This window comes from Cydia pomonella, chromosome 15 (assembly GCF_033807575.1).
Source record: "Cydia pomonella isolate Wapato2018A chromosome 15, ilCydPomo1, whole genome shotgun sequence".
Taxonomy (NCBI): Eukaryota; Metazoa; Arthropoda; class Insecta; order Lepidoptera; family Tortricidae; genus Cydia; species Cydia pomonella.
In genome coordinates this window covers 11,231,114-11,250,413 of record NC_084717.1, presented here as the reverse complement: position 1 = coordinate 11,250,413, position 19,300 = coordinate 11,231,114, and the positions used below count along the sequence as shown (strand labels likewise).

Here is a 19,300-nt window from a genome sequence, read left to right as displayed (position 1 = left end):
GCACTAACTACGAGTAATGTACAGTACAGTAAAAATATTATTATGAAAAAGTTATCTGTACTTCTAAATCAGGGAAATATAAGATTAAGATATGATGTGATGATGTGTGAAATTCTTCAACATTGAAAACCTCAGCAGTGAAATCCACAAACACAGAACAAATATAAACTAGTCGTTCGTACAGAAGGCAGAAGGTTCACTGTCTAATAAACACGATTTTGTATACATAGTGCAGTGAAAGTTACTTTTGGCAGCGTATAAGTACAGCCAAAGAGTATAATAATATATGTATAGTAAAAGAGAGCCAACTTGAAACTAGGCGTCCTCGGCAATTTTACTTAGTTAATGTTGTTAATAAAACGATTATATTTTTTTCGTTTGAATTAAAGTATGTTAAATCTATTTAAAAAATATGAGTTACCTAAATCACAAAAAAAATTAAACGTTAAACCTGAAACGGAACTTGTGTTAAATTAAAATGCAGAGACAAAGTTTTATTTTATTTTTAAAATTGGATGCGAGTTTCATAGCCAGCGCAGAAAACATGTTTTTCCGCGGTGACACCATCTAGTTGATTTATTTGGAAGCATCAGGTGAGCAAATTTTGCTATAACAAGACGCCGGCGTCGCCACTTTCTATGTAAAAAGTGCGGCGCTTTTAACTTTCGCCCCCCTGAGTACAACCAAATTAAAAGAACGTACTTTCAATATTTTTTTTCCCATCCCCTGGGGATTTAATAGGAATAGGTAGCTAAAAGTCTGTACAGTTTAATAACACATTAAGAATTAATGGGCCTCATATCAAAGTATAGTCAATATGGTTTTACCCTTAAACTAGATGGCGCTTCAGTTTTTAGTTCTTTTTTTTTGTGGTAATTAGGTTAAATATGGTACCTAAACTCTCATCTTTTATTGCAAGGAATTCTGACAGCTGACATAATTTGACGTTTCAGGGATGATAAACATTTTTTTCTTGTACATATTATTGTCTTACATGAACTCTTTTTTAACTGAGAAAATTTAAAGTGGGCAGTTCCGGTACCTAAACGAAATTACTCAACGAACATAATAATTATATCAATGAAGTAACACTGTAACTGTTCACAGCCAAATGATGTGATTCATGACGTAAACAATCTTGCAATTTCTTTGAAATGGAGGGTAGATGTAAGAAAACACTCTCAAGGTTCGGCCACGAAATCTTGCGACGGCAGCAGCGGCGAGCGTCGGCCATCGGTGGAGTGCAACACAGCGACCCACCCGACCTTTCGTGCCTTTTCTTTAAAACCAGACGAGATCGTACAGTTCAAAGTATAAAGAATATAATGTTAGACCATTAGAATGATACCAGTAACAATTATTTTTCACCCCAGAAAAATACCTGATATTTTATCATGTCCAAATAGTTCACTTCAAAATAATACTATCTTTGTTTTCACGAATAAAGTAAAATGATGGTTGTAAGTAAAAATAATCATGTCAAAATGTATGTCCAATACATATTTTATTTTGGCTTGTAAGTCTCGCCACAAATTTAAGAAGTATTTTTTTTGCCTGGTATCACTAGGAAACGTCAGAATTCCACGCAATAAAAAACCAAGGTTCATGGTTACCATTGTATTGTTGGACGTTAAATATTTTTTTTAGTGAGGTACCAACAGATCGAGAATCTTTTGTACGATTTGTTTTACATTTAAATTATGTAAGGTGCTGCTCTTTTGGAGAAAAGAAGAACAGTATGTGAGCGTTTTAATAAAATGGCATAGAGTTGTTTCATTCCGTTAAACCGTAAAGTGTACACACTGTCATTGTATTTGTTGTGTTAATATTGGTTCACTGTCTTGTTTGTTACATTTATGTCATATGTGTTTCCGAAGTATGTTTGTGTCACAGATCATTCATACAAATGTGTTGACACCATGACACCCTACAATCACAATTTTACTTTAGTTATTGAATGTGTTAGTCCACTATAACATATAAATATAAAGTACCTGGGCGACCGAGCTTGGCTCGGTTATAACTATTTATTGTAGTATGGTGGTGTATTACTTAGGTGATAATCTTAACTACATTTTTTTACTAAATTAAACTTGTCTATAACAATAAAAATTAAAAAAATTATATGTAAACTTGAACATATATAAAAAAAAAAGTTAGTCACCGGGCGAGATTCGAACCCGTAACACTCGTTTCTAGCCGTCCGCGTCTTAACCCGCTAGACCAGACGGATAGTGGCCGGCAATACGAAATTAGCGACCATATTCTGCGTCGAAAGAAAAACGCATGAAAACTCGAAAACACGCGTTTTCCCAAACATAAGACTAATCTAGATCGATTGTATACCCCCAAAAATCCCCATATACCAAATTTCAGCGAAATCGTTAGAGCCGTTTCCGAGATCCGTGAAATATATATATATACAAGAATTGCTCGTTTAAAGGTATAAGATAAGATAAGCATATCAAACCTTTCTATGGTGTTTACAATAGCATACAGATAATTTGGGCATGCTGTCTCTTTATTATTAATGGCTAGAGTTGTCAAATTATCTCTTAAAAAAATTAACAGCGATCTGAAATAGGCAAACTAACACCAAGGGTTTGTGTCGATTTTGGTAATTAAAGTCCTTGTTCGTCTCGCAATCACAACATGTTTTAAAATGTATTGATTCGATAATTAACAAGCTACCCAACTCCAATCTCTGTAACGGGCAAATTAAACTATAAGAAGGTAGTTAAATACCCCATTAGCCTCCCATAGACCACCAACATTTCATTTGTACAGCAACTGCTACTATGCGCGACGCAATCGCTGTTCACGTGCGACACCGGCGCCGCGTCCGTCGGCGGCGACAACAAGAGCGACTCCGCGCCCAGCGGCGGCTCGCCCAGCTCCATACAGGTACATGACGTTCCGGGGAGGAAACACAGATGGCGGTGCGTACTTCTGGGCGCCGGCCACAGTTGGCGGTGTAACTGATACAACAGTGCTAGTTGTGTGTGTAGTTCCGCACTTGGAAAATAGGTGGCGTTTTTATTAATACAAAAGTGTACGACGCCCGGTAGATAGCGTTATTTTAAAATAGACGATGCGTCAAGGGAGAAATGAATGGATGAGAAAAAGAAGCCAATATATTATTTACTTCTTCGCAACTTAGAGTTAAGCAAAGTGAGAAAAGCGACAGTATTTGAAAAAGTACGTACTAACAAATTTTTAATTTGTATATTTCTTGACCTAACGGCAACATTAATGTGTTTTCGCAATATGTCAACTAACTTTATTCTAAAATAATATATACATTTTTCTTTGATTGTATTGTATAACATCAACAACATAAACAAAATAACTTTGTTAGATGTTTTCTTACTTTCAAAACAAACCAATCTTTAGCAATCTCTATCAAATCACCATAACATATGGAACTTTCCAGGCGCCTCTACTCTCCGTGGATTGCAAGAGCAACCCACCGACATACAGCTTCGTGCAAGGGTGGCAGTTATTAGCGCTGGCTGTGAGCTTGTTCGTGCCGCGGAACAACAGGCTATTGTGGTATCTGAAATTACACCTCAGCAGGCATTCTGACTCCAAGTGAGTGTATCTTATTTTAGAGATAAGTATTGACTTTTCCGATGTACGTAGGTACAGTTTCGTAATTATAATAGGTTATTAGCAGTGGCTGTTAGCTTGTTCGTGCGGCTCTTGTGGTACCTGTAGTTTTACCTCTACAGCATTCTAACTCTAAATTAACCTTAGTTTAATGATAAGTATAAATTTTTCGTTATTTATACTTATCATCAAACTAAGGTTATTTATATGAAACTTAATTAGATGTACGCAAAACGACAATAAAATTGGTGTGAATATAAATTAGTTATGTTTACCTTTTTTATCATTTTTTTAGACCCGTTAATATCATTTTCATCAAACTTGCTCGAAAAAGATCTTATTTCATGCAGGTGTACTGAAGGACAAAGGCTTATTTTGTTCCCGCGGGAGTTATAGATTGCGAAAAAAAGCTATAACTCCCTAGGGAGTTATAGCTTTTTTCTTAAATTATGTCACTTATTCATACAAATCAAGTAGCATAAACGAGTTTTACTTTTAAAATACTGACGTTTGTAATTTATATTTTTGTTTATGTTTAAAATTATTTAATTTGATTAATTAAAATGTCGTTTAAAATATTTTTACATAATTTTCAATAACGGCTGAATGCCAAATAGGTCTGTGCCTTCGATGCCTAACCTGTCAAGAAATTACAAAATGGCGGACAGAAGTTTGATATGTCACCGTATTTAAGAATTAATTTAATTTTTTCTTCGCAAGTGTGATGAAAAACATTGTGTGTAACTCCGGGGGTAAGAATATTGCAAACTCGGGCCTTTTAATTCCCTCCAGCCTGCGGCTGTCGGGAATTACCACCCTCGTGTCCAAAATTTCACTTACCCCGCTCGTTGCACAATGTACTATAAATGTGTGTACAAAACGCGAAAGTTGAAATTGTTAGAATTTGAATATTTCAAAATGATATTAAAACTTCAAACATAAACCAAACTTTTAAGTATCTTCTCACGGAATTTTAAGTCAAATGTTAAATCGAATTGGGCGACAGCTACAGATGTGACAACCCTGTGTGAGAATCCATAGCCGGTAGTCCAATAAAATATGTCAACCCAATATTTATTTGCATTTAAAATTATTACCACGTTCAAGCGGACTCAAACTTTAATTCTTGGTCTAATGTACAGATAAAGTAATAGATCCCAGAATACAACTGCCTTACATTTCCAGAACGGAATGCGGCAAATACGCAGCCTACTGCTCCCGAGCTCTCGAGCGAACCATTCGCAACGGCGGCCGCGAAGACAAACCCTCACGGATGGAGGTGCTCTCCATCCTGCTCAAAAACCCCTACCACCACTGCTTGCCGCACGCCATCCCCGTGCACATGCTCAACAACACTTACCAGGTATATGTAGAAAACAACATCTATTCTGTACACCTAAGCCCATAGCTCAGCTACAACATCGTCGGCAATTCGTTGCCTCCGAAGGTTCGCCTTTCGACGTTGCGTTCTATATTGTACCTTCCGCCGATTTCTAACTTTTGCTGTGATACTACAGCACACTATAACAGCAGACTATGTGTGGCTGTATCTTACACACACACATCTATTATTGCCATTTAGCACGTTTGCAAGGAGCATTTCTGTTATGGCATCCTTGTTGCAAGTATGCATACCTACTATGCATAGGCCACGGACAGCTTACCGAGTCTTGTGTTTACCATAATCGCCAACTAACAAAAATATAATTTTGTAATCAGGTAATAAGTTTCGACGGGTCGACGACGGTAGAAGAATTCCTGGCGACGCTAAGCACGGAGCTAGGCTGCCGCGAGGCCACCGCTTCGGGCTTCGCGCTATTTAGCGACGACCCCATAGAGAAGGATCTAGAACATCATATCAAACCTGATAAGAAGGTAAACTCGTTTTCAGATTTCGGATATAAATATGTACGTTATAATAATAGTGGGCAAGTGTGTTATAAGTTTTCTCTTGAATATATGTGAAAGACTAAGAAGTGAACACTTCAGATGCCTCTAAAACAAAATCTCATATTTCCAGTTATGCGACGTAATATCAAAATGGGAGACAGCGCTCCGAGAGAAAGGTTCAGGAAAGTTCGAGAACTCTCGAGTGATCCGACTGACGTACAGGAACAGGCTGTATTTCAAGAGCTCCGTGCGGACCGAGACGGATAAGGAGCGGCTGTTACTGTGCTATCAAGTCAACCAACAAGGTAAGACATCAAGTAATATCAACATACCGCGTAGTAGAAGAAAGGGCCGTGAAAGTTCGTAAGTGACTTGATTAATTTGTACAGAAATAAATACATTACGTGGATAGACCCCCCTACTTACATGTTGAATAAAAACGCCAAGGGATATATCATAGTGAATATTTTTGGGCGTGTTTCTTTACTCTTTCTAATACCTTGTTACTTATGCTAGATTTATACCCAGGGGTTTTTTTTTTTAATTAATATACTGAATGTATGATATTGTCGCAGTGGTAGCAGGCCGGTTCCCGGTGACGAGAGAGCTGGCAGCGGAGCTCGGCGCCCTGATGGCGCAGCTGGACATGGGCGACTACTGCGCGTCCAGCAGTGCGCACAACCAGCCGCTGGCGCACCGCTTCTACCCCTACCGCTACCGCGCCGCGCTCAGCAACGACGAGCTCAGGTGGGTGCTTACTGCTTGATACCTTACCAAACGTAAACGGGCGCTCTGATGGCGCAGCTGGACATGGGCGACTACTGCGCGTCCAGCAGTGCGCACAACCAGCCGCTGGCGCACCGCTTCTACCCCTACCGCTACCGCGCCGCGCTCAGCAACGACGAGCTCAGGTGGGTGCTTACTGCTTGATACCTTACCAAACGTAAACGGGCGCTCTGATGGCGCAGCTGGACATGGGCGACTACTGCGCGTCCAGCAGTGCGCACAACCAGCCGCTGGCGCACCGCTTCTACCCCTACCGCTACCGCGCCGCGCTCATCAACGACGAGCTCAGGTGGGTGCTTACTGCTTGATACCTTACCAAACGTAAACGGGCGCTCTGATGGCGCAGCTGGACATGGGCGACTACTGCGCGTCCAGCAGCGCGCACAAACAGCCGCTGGCGCACCGCTTCTACCCCTACCGCTACCGCGCCGCGCTCAGCAACGACGAGCTCAGGTGGGTGCTTACTGCTTGATACCTTACCAAACGTAAACGGGCGCTCTGATGGCGCAGCTGGACATGGGCGACTACTGCGCGTCCAGCAGCGCGCACAACCAGCCGCTGGCGCACCGCTTCTACCCCTACCGCTACCGCGCCGCGCTCAGCAACGACGAGCTCAGGTGGGTGCTTACTGCTTGATACCTTACCAAACGTAAACGGGCGCTCTGATGGCGCAGCTGGACATGGGCGACTACTGCGCGTCCAGCAGCGCGCACAACCAGCCGCTGGCGCACCGCTTCTACCCCTACCGCTACCGCGCCGCGCTCAGCAACGACGAGCTCAGGTGGGTGCTTACTGCTTGATACCTTACCAAACGTAAACGGGCGCTCTGATGGCGCAGCTGGACATGGGCGACTACTGCGCGTCCAGCAGCGCGCACAACCAGCCGGTGGCGCACCGCTTCTACCCCTACCGCTACCGCGCCGCGCTCAGCAACGACGAGCTCAGGTGGGTGCTTACTGCTTGATACCTTACCAAACGTAAACGGGCGCTCTGATGGCGCAGCTGGACATGGGCGACTACTGCGCGTCCAGCAGCGCGCACAACCAGCCGGTGGCGCACCGCTTCTACCCCTACCGCTACCGCGCCGCGCTCAGCAACGACGAGCTCAGGTGGGTGCTTACTGCTTGATACCTTACCAAACGTAAACGGGCGCTCTGATGGCGCAGCTGGACATGGGCGACTACTGCGCGTCCAGCAGCGCGCACAACCAGCCGGTGGCGCACCGCTTCTACCCCTACCGCTACCGCGCCGCGCTCAGCAACGACGAGCTCAGGTGGGTGCTTACTGCTTGATACCTTACCAAACGTAAACGGGCGCTCTGATGGCGCAGCTGGACATGGGCGACTACTGCGCGCCCAGCAGCGCGCACAACCAGCCGCTGGCGCACCGCTTCTACCCCTACCGCTACCGCGCCGCGCTCAGCAACGACGAGCTCAGGTGGGTGCTTACTGCTTGATACCTTACCAAACGTAAACGGGCGCTCTGATGGCGCAGCTGGACATGGGCGACTACTGCGCGTCCAGCAGCGCGCACAACCAGCCGCTGGCGCACCGCTTCTACCCCTACCGCTACCGCGCCGCGCTCAACAACGACGAGCTCAGGTGGGTGCTTACTGCTTGATACCTTACCAAACGTAAACGGGCGCTCTGATGGCGCAGCTGGACATGGGCGACTACTGCGCGCCCAGCAGCGCGCACAACCAGCCGCTGGCGCACCGCTTCTACCCCTACCGCTACCGCGCCGCGCTCAGCAACGACGAGCTCAGGTGGGTGCTTACTGCTTGATACCTTACCAAACGTAAACGGGCGCTCTGATGGCGCAGCTGGACATGGGCGACTACTGCGCGTCCAGCAGCGCGCACAACCAGCCGCTGGCGCACCGCTTCTACCCCTACCGCTACCGCGCCGCGCTCAGCAACGACGAGCTCAGGTGGGTGCTTACTGCTTGATACCTTACCAAACGTAAACGGGCGCTCTGATGGCGCAGCTGGACATGGGCGACTACTGCGCGTCCAGCAGCGCGCACAACCAGCCGCTGGCGCACCGCTTCTACCCCTACCGCTACCGCGCCGCGCTCAGCAACGACGAGCTCAGGTGGGTGCTTACTGCTTGATACCTTACCAAACGTAAACGGGCGCTCTGATGGCGCAGCTGGACATGGGCGACTACTGCGCGTCCAGCAGCGCGCACAACCAGCCGCTGGCGCACCGCTTCTACCCCTACCGCTACCGCGCCGCGCTCAGCAACGACGAGCTCAGGTGGGTGCTTACTGCTTGATACCTTACCAAACGTAAACGGGCGCTCTGATGGCGCAGCTGGACATGGGCGACTACTGCGCGTCCAGCAGCGCGCACAACCAGCCGCTGGCGCACCGCTTCTACCCCTACCGCTACCGCGCCGCGCTCAGCAACGACGAGCTCAGGTGGGTGCTTACTGCTTGATACCTTACCAAACGTAAACGGGCGCTCTGATGGCGCAGCTGGACATGGGCGACTACTGCGCGCCCAGCAGCGCGCACAACCAGCCGCTGGCGCACCGCTTCTACCCCTAGCTCTACCGCGCCGCGCTCAGCAACGACGAGCTCAGGTGGGTGCTTACTGCTTGACACCTTACCAAACGTAATATTTTTTAAGAAAAAAAAACCGACTTCAATGAGGGGAGACCGGTGATAGAAAGATTATTGTTGATTTTGGATTTCATACAATGAAATTAAAAAGACTGGTAAAATACCCGCAATAGAGTATTCGACTATATAAAATAAATTATTTCACACCATGCATAAAATAATATTAAAAATGACTATAAGTTTGCTTAAAAGAGTTGAGAAGTACCCTCAATTCCTCATGGAATCCATCATCAAAACTCAAACTTGACAAAAATGTACCTTGAAACCTAACTGCTTCACAAACATGCGAAGAGAACAAATTGCCAAACGTGAACTATGCAGCGTTGAAGAGTTCCATTCTGTTCATCGTCAGCAGTTCCGTTTCATCAAATGTCACTTCTACAAATGTAAATGCTTGATTTATAATAATTTAAAATAATTTTACATCATTTTCAATCGTGGCTGAAAGTCGAATAGGTCTGTGTCTTCGACCTCTCAAGAAATTACAAAATGGCGGACGAATGTTTGATATTCACCGTATTTAAGAATAATTTCGCATAAAATTTAGTTTTTTTTTCTTAAGTGTGATGAAAAACATTGTGTGTAACTCCGGGGGCAAGAATATTGCAAACTCGGGTCTTTAATTCCTTCCAGCCTGCTTCGTATCCAAAATTTCACTCGATCCACAATGTACTATTGTCTATGTTCTGCACTATCCTAAGGCCAGTGAAGGCCTCCTGCTGAGCTTATTAATAAATTCAGTGAGTTGGCAATAATATTTATTTTCATAGTTTTATATTCTATTTACTCTTGCAGAGAAGTGGAGGACAAGCTACGTAGCAAGTGGACGGCGCTGAAGGGCCGCAGTACGGCGGACTGCGTGCGGATCTACCTCAACTGCACACGCAAGTGGCCTTTCTTTGGAGCCACCCTCTTCCAGGCGAGGGTACGTTAACTTTCAGCATTTAATAAACTTAGTTCTAATGAATTAAAAATAAATAAACAGCTCTTTACTGCAAAAGAAAGTTCATAGATTTTGGTGCCACTATAATTCAAAAAGCTATATTATTTATTATTATTTATTGTTCGGAGAACCAACAGCTATAGATTGTACAATAGTTATATATATAGATAACAAAGAGCCAATTATAGGTTCCCACCGGTAGCAACAGGTTAACAGATAATTGGTGGTTAGCACTAGATTTTTTTTTTTTTTTTTTTACAACGTGTTACCACTAATATTTTTAAATATTAATCCTTGTTATATTATATACTGAACAAAGAAACCAAAACTTATTAGTAATCTTAATACGTTAATCGATACAATAATAATAATATGCCAACACATACGACTAGCTCACTCAAGTAATTTGTCTGTTAGAATCCGTCTTATAGTTGTGATGTTGCTATTAAAAACGTCTATATCCCGCTCCTTCGTTAGTTCATTTAGACTTTTACCAGCTCGTAGTAGAAAGCTATTCTTTCTGTAATTACGTGATGAAAAAGGAATTGAGAGGGGAGGGAAGTATCTTTTAGACCTAGATGGAGTATTGAAGGAGAGCTTAGCGAGCAATTCAGGACAATCAATGTTACCATTTAAAATATTAAGTATATAAGTAATATCTGCAATCTGTCGACGTTTATGTAGTGGGATAAGGTGATGTTTTTTACAAATATTCTCATAATTGGATGAATTATAAGGAGTTTTCATTTTAAAGCAGAGGTATTTTACAAACTTTTTCTGTATACGTTCTATTCTGTTAATGTAAATATTATAACTGGGGTTCCAAATTTGAGACGCATATTCAAGTTTACTTCTGACATATGTACAATAAAGAACTTTTATAGTTTTAATTTGGGTAAAATGTAAAGAACTACGCATTATGAATCCCAAAGTCTTGGTAGCACCAGTTACTATATTATCTATATGAGTATCAAATAAAAGCTTTGAATCATGGGTGACTCCCAGGTCCTTCATACATGACACAGATTTAAGCACATGATCATTTAGCTTGTACGAAGTTGGAATTGAACTTTGTTGTCTAGTGAAGGTTAAAGTAAAGCATTTAGATACATTTAGATCTAATTTATTGGTCTGGCAATATGCAACAAGACGTGTAAGGTCATCTTGTAAAAGAGCAGAGTCATCCAATGAATTAATTTTGGTAAAAAATTTCATGTCGTCAGCGAAACATAGCAATTTGGAAGTGTGGAAACAATCACTGATGTCATTGACAAATATATTGAAAAGCAAAGGCCCCAGCAACGATCCTTGAGGAACGCCACTGGGAACAGTTACCCAGCCAGACACATAGTTGTTAATGACAACAGCTTGCGACCTATTGTCAATATAAGACGTGAACCAGCGCAACAGATCACCGTGAATACCCATATTACTTAACTTGAGGATTAGCAATTTATGGTCAATTTTATCGAACGCTTTACTATAGTCTGTGTAAACTACATCTACTTGACTACCTTCAGACATGACTTTAGTTACATAATCATTAAGGAGTATCAAATTTGAAACGGTAGACTTACATCGCAGGAAACCATGTTGGAAAGGACTAAAATAATTCTTAATTGCCGCATATACTTGAGTATAAACTAGTTTTTCAAGTACTTTAGCAAGTATACAGAGTTTTGAGATTGGCCTATAATTAGTTACTTCCGTTTTTGGGCCTTTCTTATGAACGGGTGTAATGTAGGCTGATTTCCATATGGAAGGGACGTTACATTCAGCAAATGAGCGCTTGAATAGTAGAGATATTGGAATCACAATTGTATTCGCGCAATTAATCAGAAAGAGGGCCGGCATATCATCAGGTCCAGCTGATTTGGACGGATCCAATTTTAACAGTAACTTTATAAGAGCATCTGAGTTAACTTCTATATTACTTATATGTGAGATAGAACCACCCACAGAGTCAACCGGCACCGCTTGATCAATACTAGGCGCAGAAAATGTTGTATAGAAATAGTTAGAGAAAGCCTCACATATATCAGCGGCCGTATTGACCAATCTTTCGTCATACTTTAAACAACTCGGTACACCATGTGAGCTAGAACGCGACTTAATGTAGGACCAAAACTGCTTCGGGTCTCTAACGATATTATTTTCGAGGCGTCGAACATATGTTGCAAAACATGATTGTTCAAGTTTTTTGACCCTGTCCCTTTGAAAATTAAAAGAGATTAAATCTGATATATTACCATATGTACGGAATTTTCTTAGATATTTAGATTTCTCTTTGATAGCTTTTTTTAGCGCGGGCGAATACCACTTAGGAAAACTATCAGTATGACATATTTTACTAGGGATATATTTAAATCGCAGTTTTTTAAATGTGGAATAAAAAAAGCTAACCGACTCCTCTAATGAGCGTCGCGAGAATTCATCCTCCCAATTAATCAAGGTCAACTCGTTGTTAATGGAACTATAGTCACCTTTATTGTAAAAATATTTTATGCGAGGAGCGGGTTTTAAACTACTTATTTTTGCAAATTGAATCGAAACTAATAAAGCTTTATGATATGGATCAATCGGTACTAAAGGGTCCGAACACTCACCAACATGTACTACATCATTGGACAAGACAAGGTCTAATAACTTACCATACTGGTTACGGACATCGTTATATTGATTTAAGTTTAGCGTGTTTAACTCATCAATTAAACTACACTCATCGTTAGTTTTATAATTCGAGGGAATCAAAGTAGAATGCTGATGTGTCCATATAATATTGCTCATATTAAAATCGCCTATTATTAAATACTTGTCATCACACCCACGTAATACCGCTTCACCTAGGCTGTTGAGGAAATTAGATAATTGCTGTGAGAAGGTATTACCATTATTTTGTTTACATAAGTATAAAACACATAGGTGCAGTTTAATTGATGTGTTTTGATGGCCCTTAATAGTCAAGGTCACCCATAGATCCTCGGCTGTTGATTAATAGGTAGGTTGCGGAATGACTGCCAGCTCCCTGCGAGTAGCTATAATAACGCCACCTCCTCGATTTTGGCCAGTTACAAGCGGATCACGGTCTCGCCGCCAAACGACATATCGATCATCAAATAACTCCGTGTCCAATACTCCATCTAGTAGCCACGTCTCTGTTAGTAAAATTATGTCATAAGATGAAATGTTTAAGTTACGATAAAATAAAGAAGTTTTGGAACGGAGTCCCCTCACGTTTTGGTAATAAATTGTAGGATAAATACCTCCCTCGTTATTATTTAAAGCCATTTACGAGTGCAATATACGCAATAATAAAATATCAACAAATTAACCGAGCTAGGTAAACAGTGAATTAACTTAAATAAGCGTATTAGGTAAAATAACTTCATTTGCAACTGGAAATAAATGTAACGCAAAGTAGAAATCGTAAGAGGACATAAGCGGTTTCTAGTAAGTGCGAAAGAGCGAGTAATTAAGCATAACTTAAAAGGTCGATGATAGACGAAGACAAATATAGTTAAGTGAGCATGCCCTGAGCGGCGCATCTGGAATGCGTATAGCGATAAGCCGTGCACCCGATAACAATAAATAGCTGGACCGGCCGGGCCGGGCCATGCAGTGATACTCAAACTTTGGCATACATGGCCGAAATTGTTGTTAGCACAGGTTGACACAACTTTAGCGAACAGAGAACACTTTAAAGACAAAAAGAAAACTAAGATCCAAATTAAAGTAATCTGTTTAAATCACTTTCGTTGTTAATGACGTAAACTTTCGAGTTGTCATCCTTGCGTACGTGAATCTTCGCAAATTTCACCCACACGTATTTATAGTTCTTGGATTTCAATTCGGTTTTCGTTTTTGTTAGCAGCATTTTATAATCAGGTGTTAGATGATCATTTACAAAGATCTTGTTATGACAATCCTTGAATCCGAGTTCTTCCGCTGATATAGTCTTCCTCAGTCTCGCCGAAGCAATGAAGTTCTCTTTAATATATCGATTAACGAAACTAACGATGATGGATTTTTCTTTAGAATTGTGAACAGGAATCCGGGATATGTAATTAATACTGTTGGTTTGTATCGGGAACCCAACTATCTCGCCGATGTGTTTCATGATGGTGAAGAGGTTCTCATTATTCTTGAGTGGGACACCTTTAACTTCTAAATTGTTTAGACGGTACCATTGGTCACGATTTGTGATCTCACTCTTAAGCTGAGCTAACTGTTGGCTAAGTGAATTAATTTTGACATTATTTGCTTCGAGATCGGGTATTTTCTTCTCAACTTCGTCAAAACGCAAAGTGCATTTAGTCAAATTAGCACTATTTGATTCGCAAGAATTTTTTACCTCAGCCAGCTCCAATTTTATATCTTTTACGTCTTTCACTAGACCTGGGAGACACGCAAGGTGAACCTCCATTTGATTCAGCTTCACCATAATGGAATCAAGATCAGTAGCCTTGGAAGTTGTAGGTGTTGGCTTTTTGCATTTTAGGCACTTCCACGCCGCTTTTCGACTAGCGCTGAGTTTTCTGTATTCTTGCTCAGTTTGGTTAGCACAGCAATATCCTATATTATTTTCGCAAGATCCACAGCGAATAGCGTCACTAACATCGTCACCACACAAAGCACACTGCATGATAGAAATATTTGTAAACAAAAATGAAACTTTGAGAAACACTGGCTAGTAAGACAAGTTCCGTAGGCTAATAAGTGGACACGTGCGACGTAGGCGAGCGAGCGCACCAGACTGAATATATAGGAATCATAATAATAAGGGTATTAGGCAGGCGTCCGGTTTTTTATTCCATAGCCCAGTATTTACCCAGCTGGGTAAATACAGCTTTTACCAAGTAGTAAAGTTCATTTTAGATTCCATCAAGTTTCAAATAGTCTGTACACTCTGGCCGCTGCTGCCTCTGCGACCGTTATTAAAGTGTCAAAAGGGTCTCTACTTGTTGGCTTCGGCTCCGCGCACGCCTCCCAAAGGTCCGGAATACCATTGTTCCGTGATGGGAAAGAGAGTGTATATTTATGAAAAGAGACACATACATGACGCTGAAAAAATGCTTCTGATTTTTCCAGTTGTGGCAATTTTCTGTTGGATACAAGTGCCATAATATTTGTCATAAAATAACTTTAAGTTTTCTTACGTAATTTTTGTGTTTGCAATATTTCATAAGGTATTAGAACTTCAGAATACTAATACATATTTATTTGTGTACAGATAAAGCAGCCAGACCTGTCGATGGCGTGGCTAGCCGTGTCCGAGGACGGCGTGACCGTGCTGGAGCTGGCGTCCATGGCCGTCATCGGCCGCTACGCGCTCAGCTCCATCGGGCTGTTCGGCGGCCTACAGGTGACTGCTACTTGTTTTTCACATTGTTGTTCCTTTTTTACCTTTTTTGTTTGTATATTTTCATTACTGACGGTAATAATATGTGATGTATTGTCGCAGGATGATTTGATGATGCTCATCGACGCGGACGCAGACGACGCGACCAGTCCCGTGCACAAGATGTTGATCAGTCTCAACAAACCTAAGGTGAGTCAGAAAAAGGAAACAAGTCGTTTGTGAACTTTGATTAGCGAGTTCCGTTCGTACAGTAGGATTATAAATTAACGACATTGATGCGATTTACAGCCGTCTAACTAATGAGGTGACGTTCTGGTCGGAGTACCTTTAGTTAGTAAAATTATAATTTTTTACGTTGTTTAGGTGTGCGAGATGTTGATGTATTTTAGATCGGAATATAAAGCGGTATGTTTATTCCAGATGGTGGAGCTGACGCACCTGATAGCGGACTACAAGAACGCGCTGTCCCGGGCGCCGGCCACGCAGCCCGGCACGCCGCAGATGAACTCCCTGACGCGGCCGCACGAGCGCCTGCGCCGCGCCCACCCCGCCTCCCACTCCTCGCCCTCCACGCTGCCGCACGCGCACCCGCACTCCCACTCCCACCCCCACTCGCACCACACGCACCACAACACCATCAACTCGCACGCCACCACCCTGACGCTGGGCTCGGAGCGCAACGCCACGCTGACGCTGAGCTCGCACGCGTCGTCGGGCCGGCCCGAGGCGCGCGCCTCGCACGGCCAGCCCGACATCCTCAAGTCCACGCCCGACCACCACCGCGACAAGAAGCGCGCCCAGGCCCACGACGGCGGCGTCGCGTGATCCCGACTCTAACTCTCGCTCCCACCCGGTGCATACTTAGACGTTTATACGACTCGGAAGTGAAGTGTTCCAAGGATAGTAAATATACCTCATATTTTGTAGCGAATTCGGCCCGATTTACATTATTAGCTTTACGCGTAAGTTAATTTTAATTTTTTGCGGTCGCTATTTAGCTCTGCGTTTTGCATAGAGTTACTTTAATTTTTAAGCTTAGTTTTATAATATAACTGTAATAACTTTGTGTTCAAAAAACTGTGCCGAATAAAATGAACGAAGCGGCTCGACTTACATTCCGATTCATTAACAAAATATATACGAAACTATCTGTATAATTTACCATCTTTCCAAATGTACGTAGGTGGAAGTAAAAAACGTAAGGTATTAGTTTGTCGAAAAACAATCGTAAAGTTGTACGATAAACTAATACGCCATGTGCCTAAACTAAATTTCATTTCTCCTCTATCTACTTAGTGGTACTAATGTAACTTTACCACAAAATATCTTCCAAAATACCATCTTTCCTCTACTTTAAGGTAACTCTATACAAATACTTTTTAAATTAATATTCCAAGTCCATTGGTCGGTTGCTTACAGACCTAGCGTAGTACTGTGCAGGGTATACCAAAGCTGTAGGAAGCGATTTAGTGATAGTGTACTTAGCCAAATGTTTCCTTGCGGTTTTTAGGCGTTATTGCAAGAAATCACACTTTTCATTGTATAGTATTTTTTAAGTTTTGCTGATTTTCTGAGATAAATAATTACAATTAAAAAAACAGAAAACTCACAATTAAGTGTTATAATTTCTGAATAGGTACATTAAATAACCTAACCTAATCGGGACCTAATTTATAATTATTTATTTGCAATAATTATTAGTGTCAATAATCAAGCCATCACAAACTGTACTTTAGCCATCGGTGTTAGGGTTTTAATTGCAAGTTTACTACGCGTTAGGAGCTAATGTTTCGACTGATATTGTTTCTTAAGTAAGATCTTCAACGAATCTTTGACCTCGTAAGGTTAAGTGGGACTGATTGTTAATTAATCTCTTAAACGTTAACATGATGTGTTTGAACTTATAAAAATACAAATAACATAAAACACATCATGCAAGCGCCTCTGGTAGCTAAATTAATATCAGAGTGTCGAGGTTTGTTTGTTGTGATAAATTGATTAGAATACTCTCAGAATCTCGTGCGAATATTTTATATTTTTAATTTTATCCTTTATAATCACTTTAAAGAAGAGACTTGCTTGGATGTAGTAAGGTTTTGCGGATATCTAGTAAGGCTCTGAGCGTGCAGCAATTGTTTCTATCAAAAATATAACTATTTCACTATTATTATATTCTCTCAGTATATCTGTGATTTTAGATTTTTTATTTAAAAATATAAATGGAATTAATGTTCAACTGGCAAACGGTCGATGAAACAATCATTCTGTATCTCGATTTAAAATCACATACATATACATAAATACATTTATATTCATATTTCTAATTTTCTTGCAAATAAATCATTACAGTATTATTTTATTTTATTATGATATAATAATTATTATTGTCGACACTAATTTTATTAATCAATATTATCAATAATGTACTACGTATATTACACAGCGCAATTCATGGGCATTTTATAACTGTAAATACATTTATATATACTTTGGCCTTTGTCATAGTTTCAAAGACAATTCTAGTCTTGTATCCCACTCTTAATTACAAGATAGACTGGGATGGGATACCAGTCTAAGGTTAGGTTTCTGTATATTTTAACGATAAAACTGTTTTCATACAGGCGGTAAAATACAAGTAAATTATAGATATACGAGTTTTTGTAGAGGACGCCGAGGACGGAATATGATTAATTTTATATTTGAACTGATTGTAGTAGAAAAGATTTTTACCACAATTTGGTACTTTGTTACCAGCTTATATATTTTGCGACGTATCGTATAATTACAGTATAAAAAGAGATTATTTCTATAGATAATTAGCTGAAAACGTACATATTTTGCTTTCTACTATTTATACCTACCTAACTTATTTAATATCCTTTGATATACTAAAATGAATAGTATGTTTAGCAATTCTCTCACATATTATTCTAATTTCCGGAGTAATGTCACTTGGAGTCGAAAGTTATTTGTTATTTTGATCGTTAAAATTGTGAGATAATTGCGAAACGTGAAACTAACTGACGGGCTAAAAGAAATAAATAATGGCATCTAAATAATATAGAGGTAGATTTCTGACTGCCACTTGAACTGATTCACTTGCTTAGGAACTGATTTTGGATCTAATTCTTTACTCATGAATGAAAATCTTAAAAATGCTATTCTTACAATGCACTGAAAGGTATACTGTACCACGATTGTATAAAGTTCATTTTTGAATAACAACGACTGACGTGCAGTTTCATTGGTGAGTATTGAGATCGAGCGATTGCTGTGTATAATGTGCGACCAACTGTTAGACTTAATTGCGATAAGAGGAAGGTTGAATTTCAGATAGCACTATTGAAACTAGAGTGAAGTGCTATACAAGTTCTGTCGTTAAAGAATTTACTATAAAATGTAGCGTCGTGATAGATAGCTGCATAGCCTATACCTGGCGAGTGGCGCTAAGCATATCTGCAGTAACCTGTTGCAAATGTAAGGTCATTCAATAGTGTACCTTATTTGATTAGAACAAGGTATGCAATTGAATGATTTTACAAAATTACTTGCCTACCGCAGGTATCTGTCGCTGGCCTGTCGCAGGTTGCCTCACTAATGTGGTCAAAGGCTTGGCCTTTACGATAATCTAGACGCAATATATATGTGTCGTTTCCTGTAAAAAGGTCCTGAGGGCGAATGGTGCTTGTATCGCGAAGCGTCACATTTGTACTCGAGCATCCTCAACTGCCGATAGGGTTCCTTTTCCCATGGAACGACACAAATGTCCTCGTATATAAAATAGTTTCTATTGCACTTTTTGCATAAACACTAAACTTAACCGTTGGCATAAATGTGTAAAAACTAGTGTATATTTTGATTAAGAACGACTTTTTTTTTTTTATATACATCCTCAACTTGTATTATAGCAGTAATTTATTAAGTATTTATTGGTTTTGTTTTCTGCATTTCGGTTGTTTGTTTTAAGTTATTTAATTGGTATTATTTGTTAAGGCCTAATCATGGCCTAAGATTTATGGAATTATGATGATTTTCTAAAATTATTTGACGATGCGATAATAAACATGTATTAATGAAATAAAAATTAA

The 19,300-nt window shown here is 40.9% G+C and overlaps 1 protein-coding gene across 9 annotated transcripts in view; it reads left to right on the top strand.

The window, feature by feature from the left end:
- Positions 1-19,296, top strand: part of LOC133525828 (uncharacterized protein CG43867) — a 515,679-nt gene extending 496,383 nt beyond the window's left edge. For 7 of the 9 annotated variants that reach the window (XM_061862221.1, XM_061862222.1, XM_061862225.1 and 4 more), the window contains 6 exons: positions 2,788-2,904; positions 3,434-3,591; positions 4,795-4,972; positions 5,329-5,484; positions 5,630-5,804; positions 6,075-6,404. In XM_061862221.1, coding sequence (XP_061718205.1) covers positions 2,788-2,904; positions 3,434-3,591; positions 4,795-4,972; positions 5,329-5,484; positions 5,630-5,804; positions 6,075-6,265 — 975 coding nt within the window. In that variant the 3' untranslated portion in view covers positions 6,266-6,404. Of the gene's footprint in view, positions 1-2,787; positions 2,905-3,433; positions 3,592-4,794; positions 4,973-5,328; positions 5,485-5,629; positions 5,805-6,074; positions 6,405-9,705; positions 9,836-15,083; positions 15,216-15,314; positions 15,402-15,632 lie in introns of those variants that run through there. The other 2 variants (XM_061862228.1, XM_061862226.1) reach the window with 2 other exon arrangements.
- Positions 19,297-19,300: the final 4 nt, after the last annotated feature.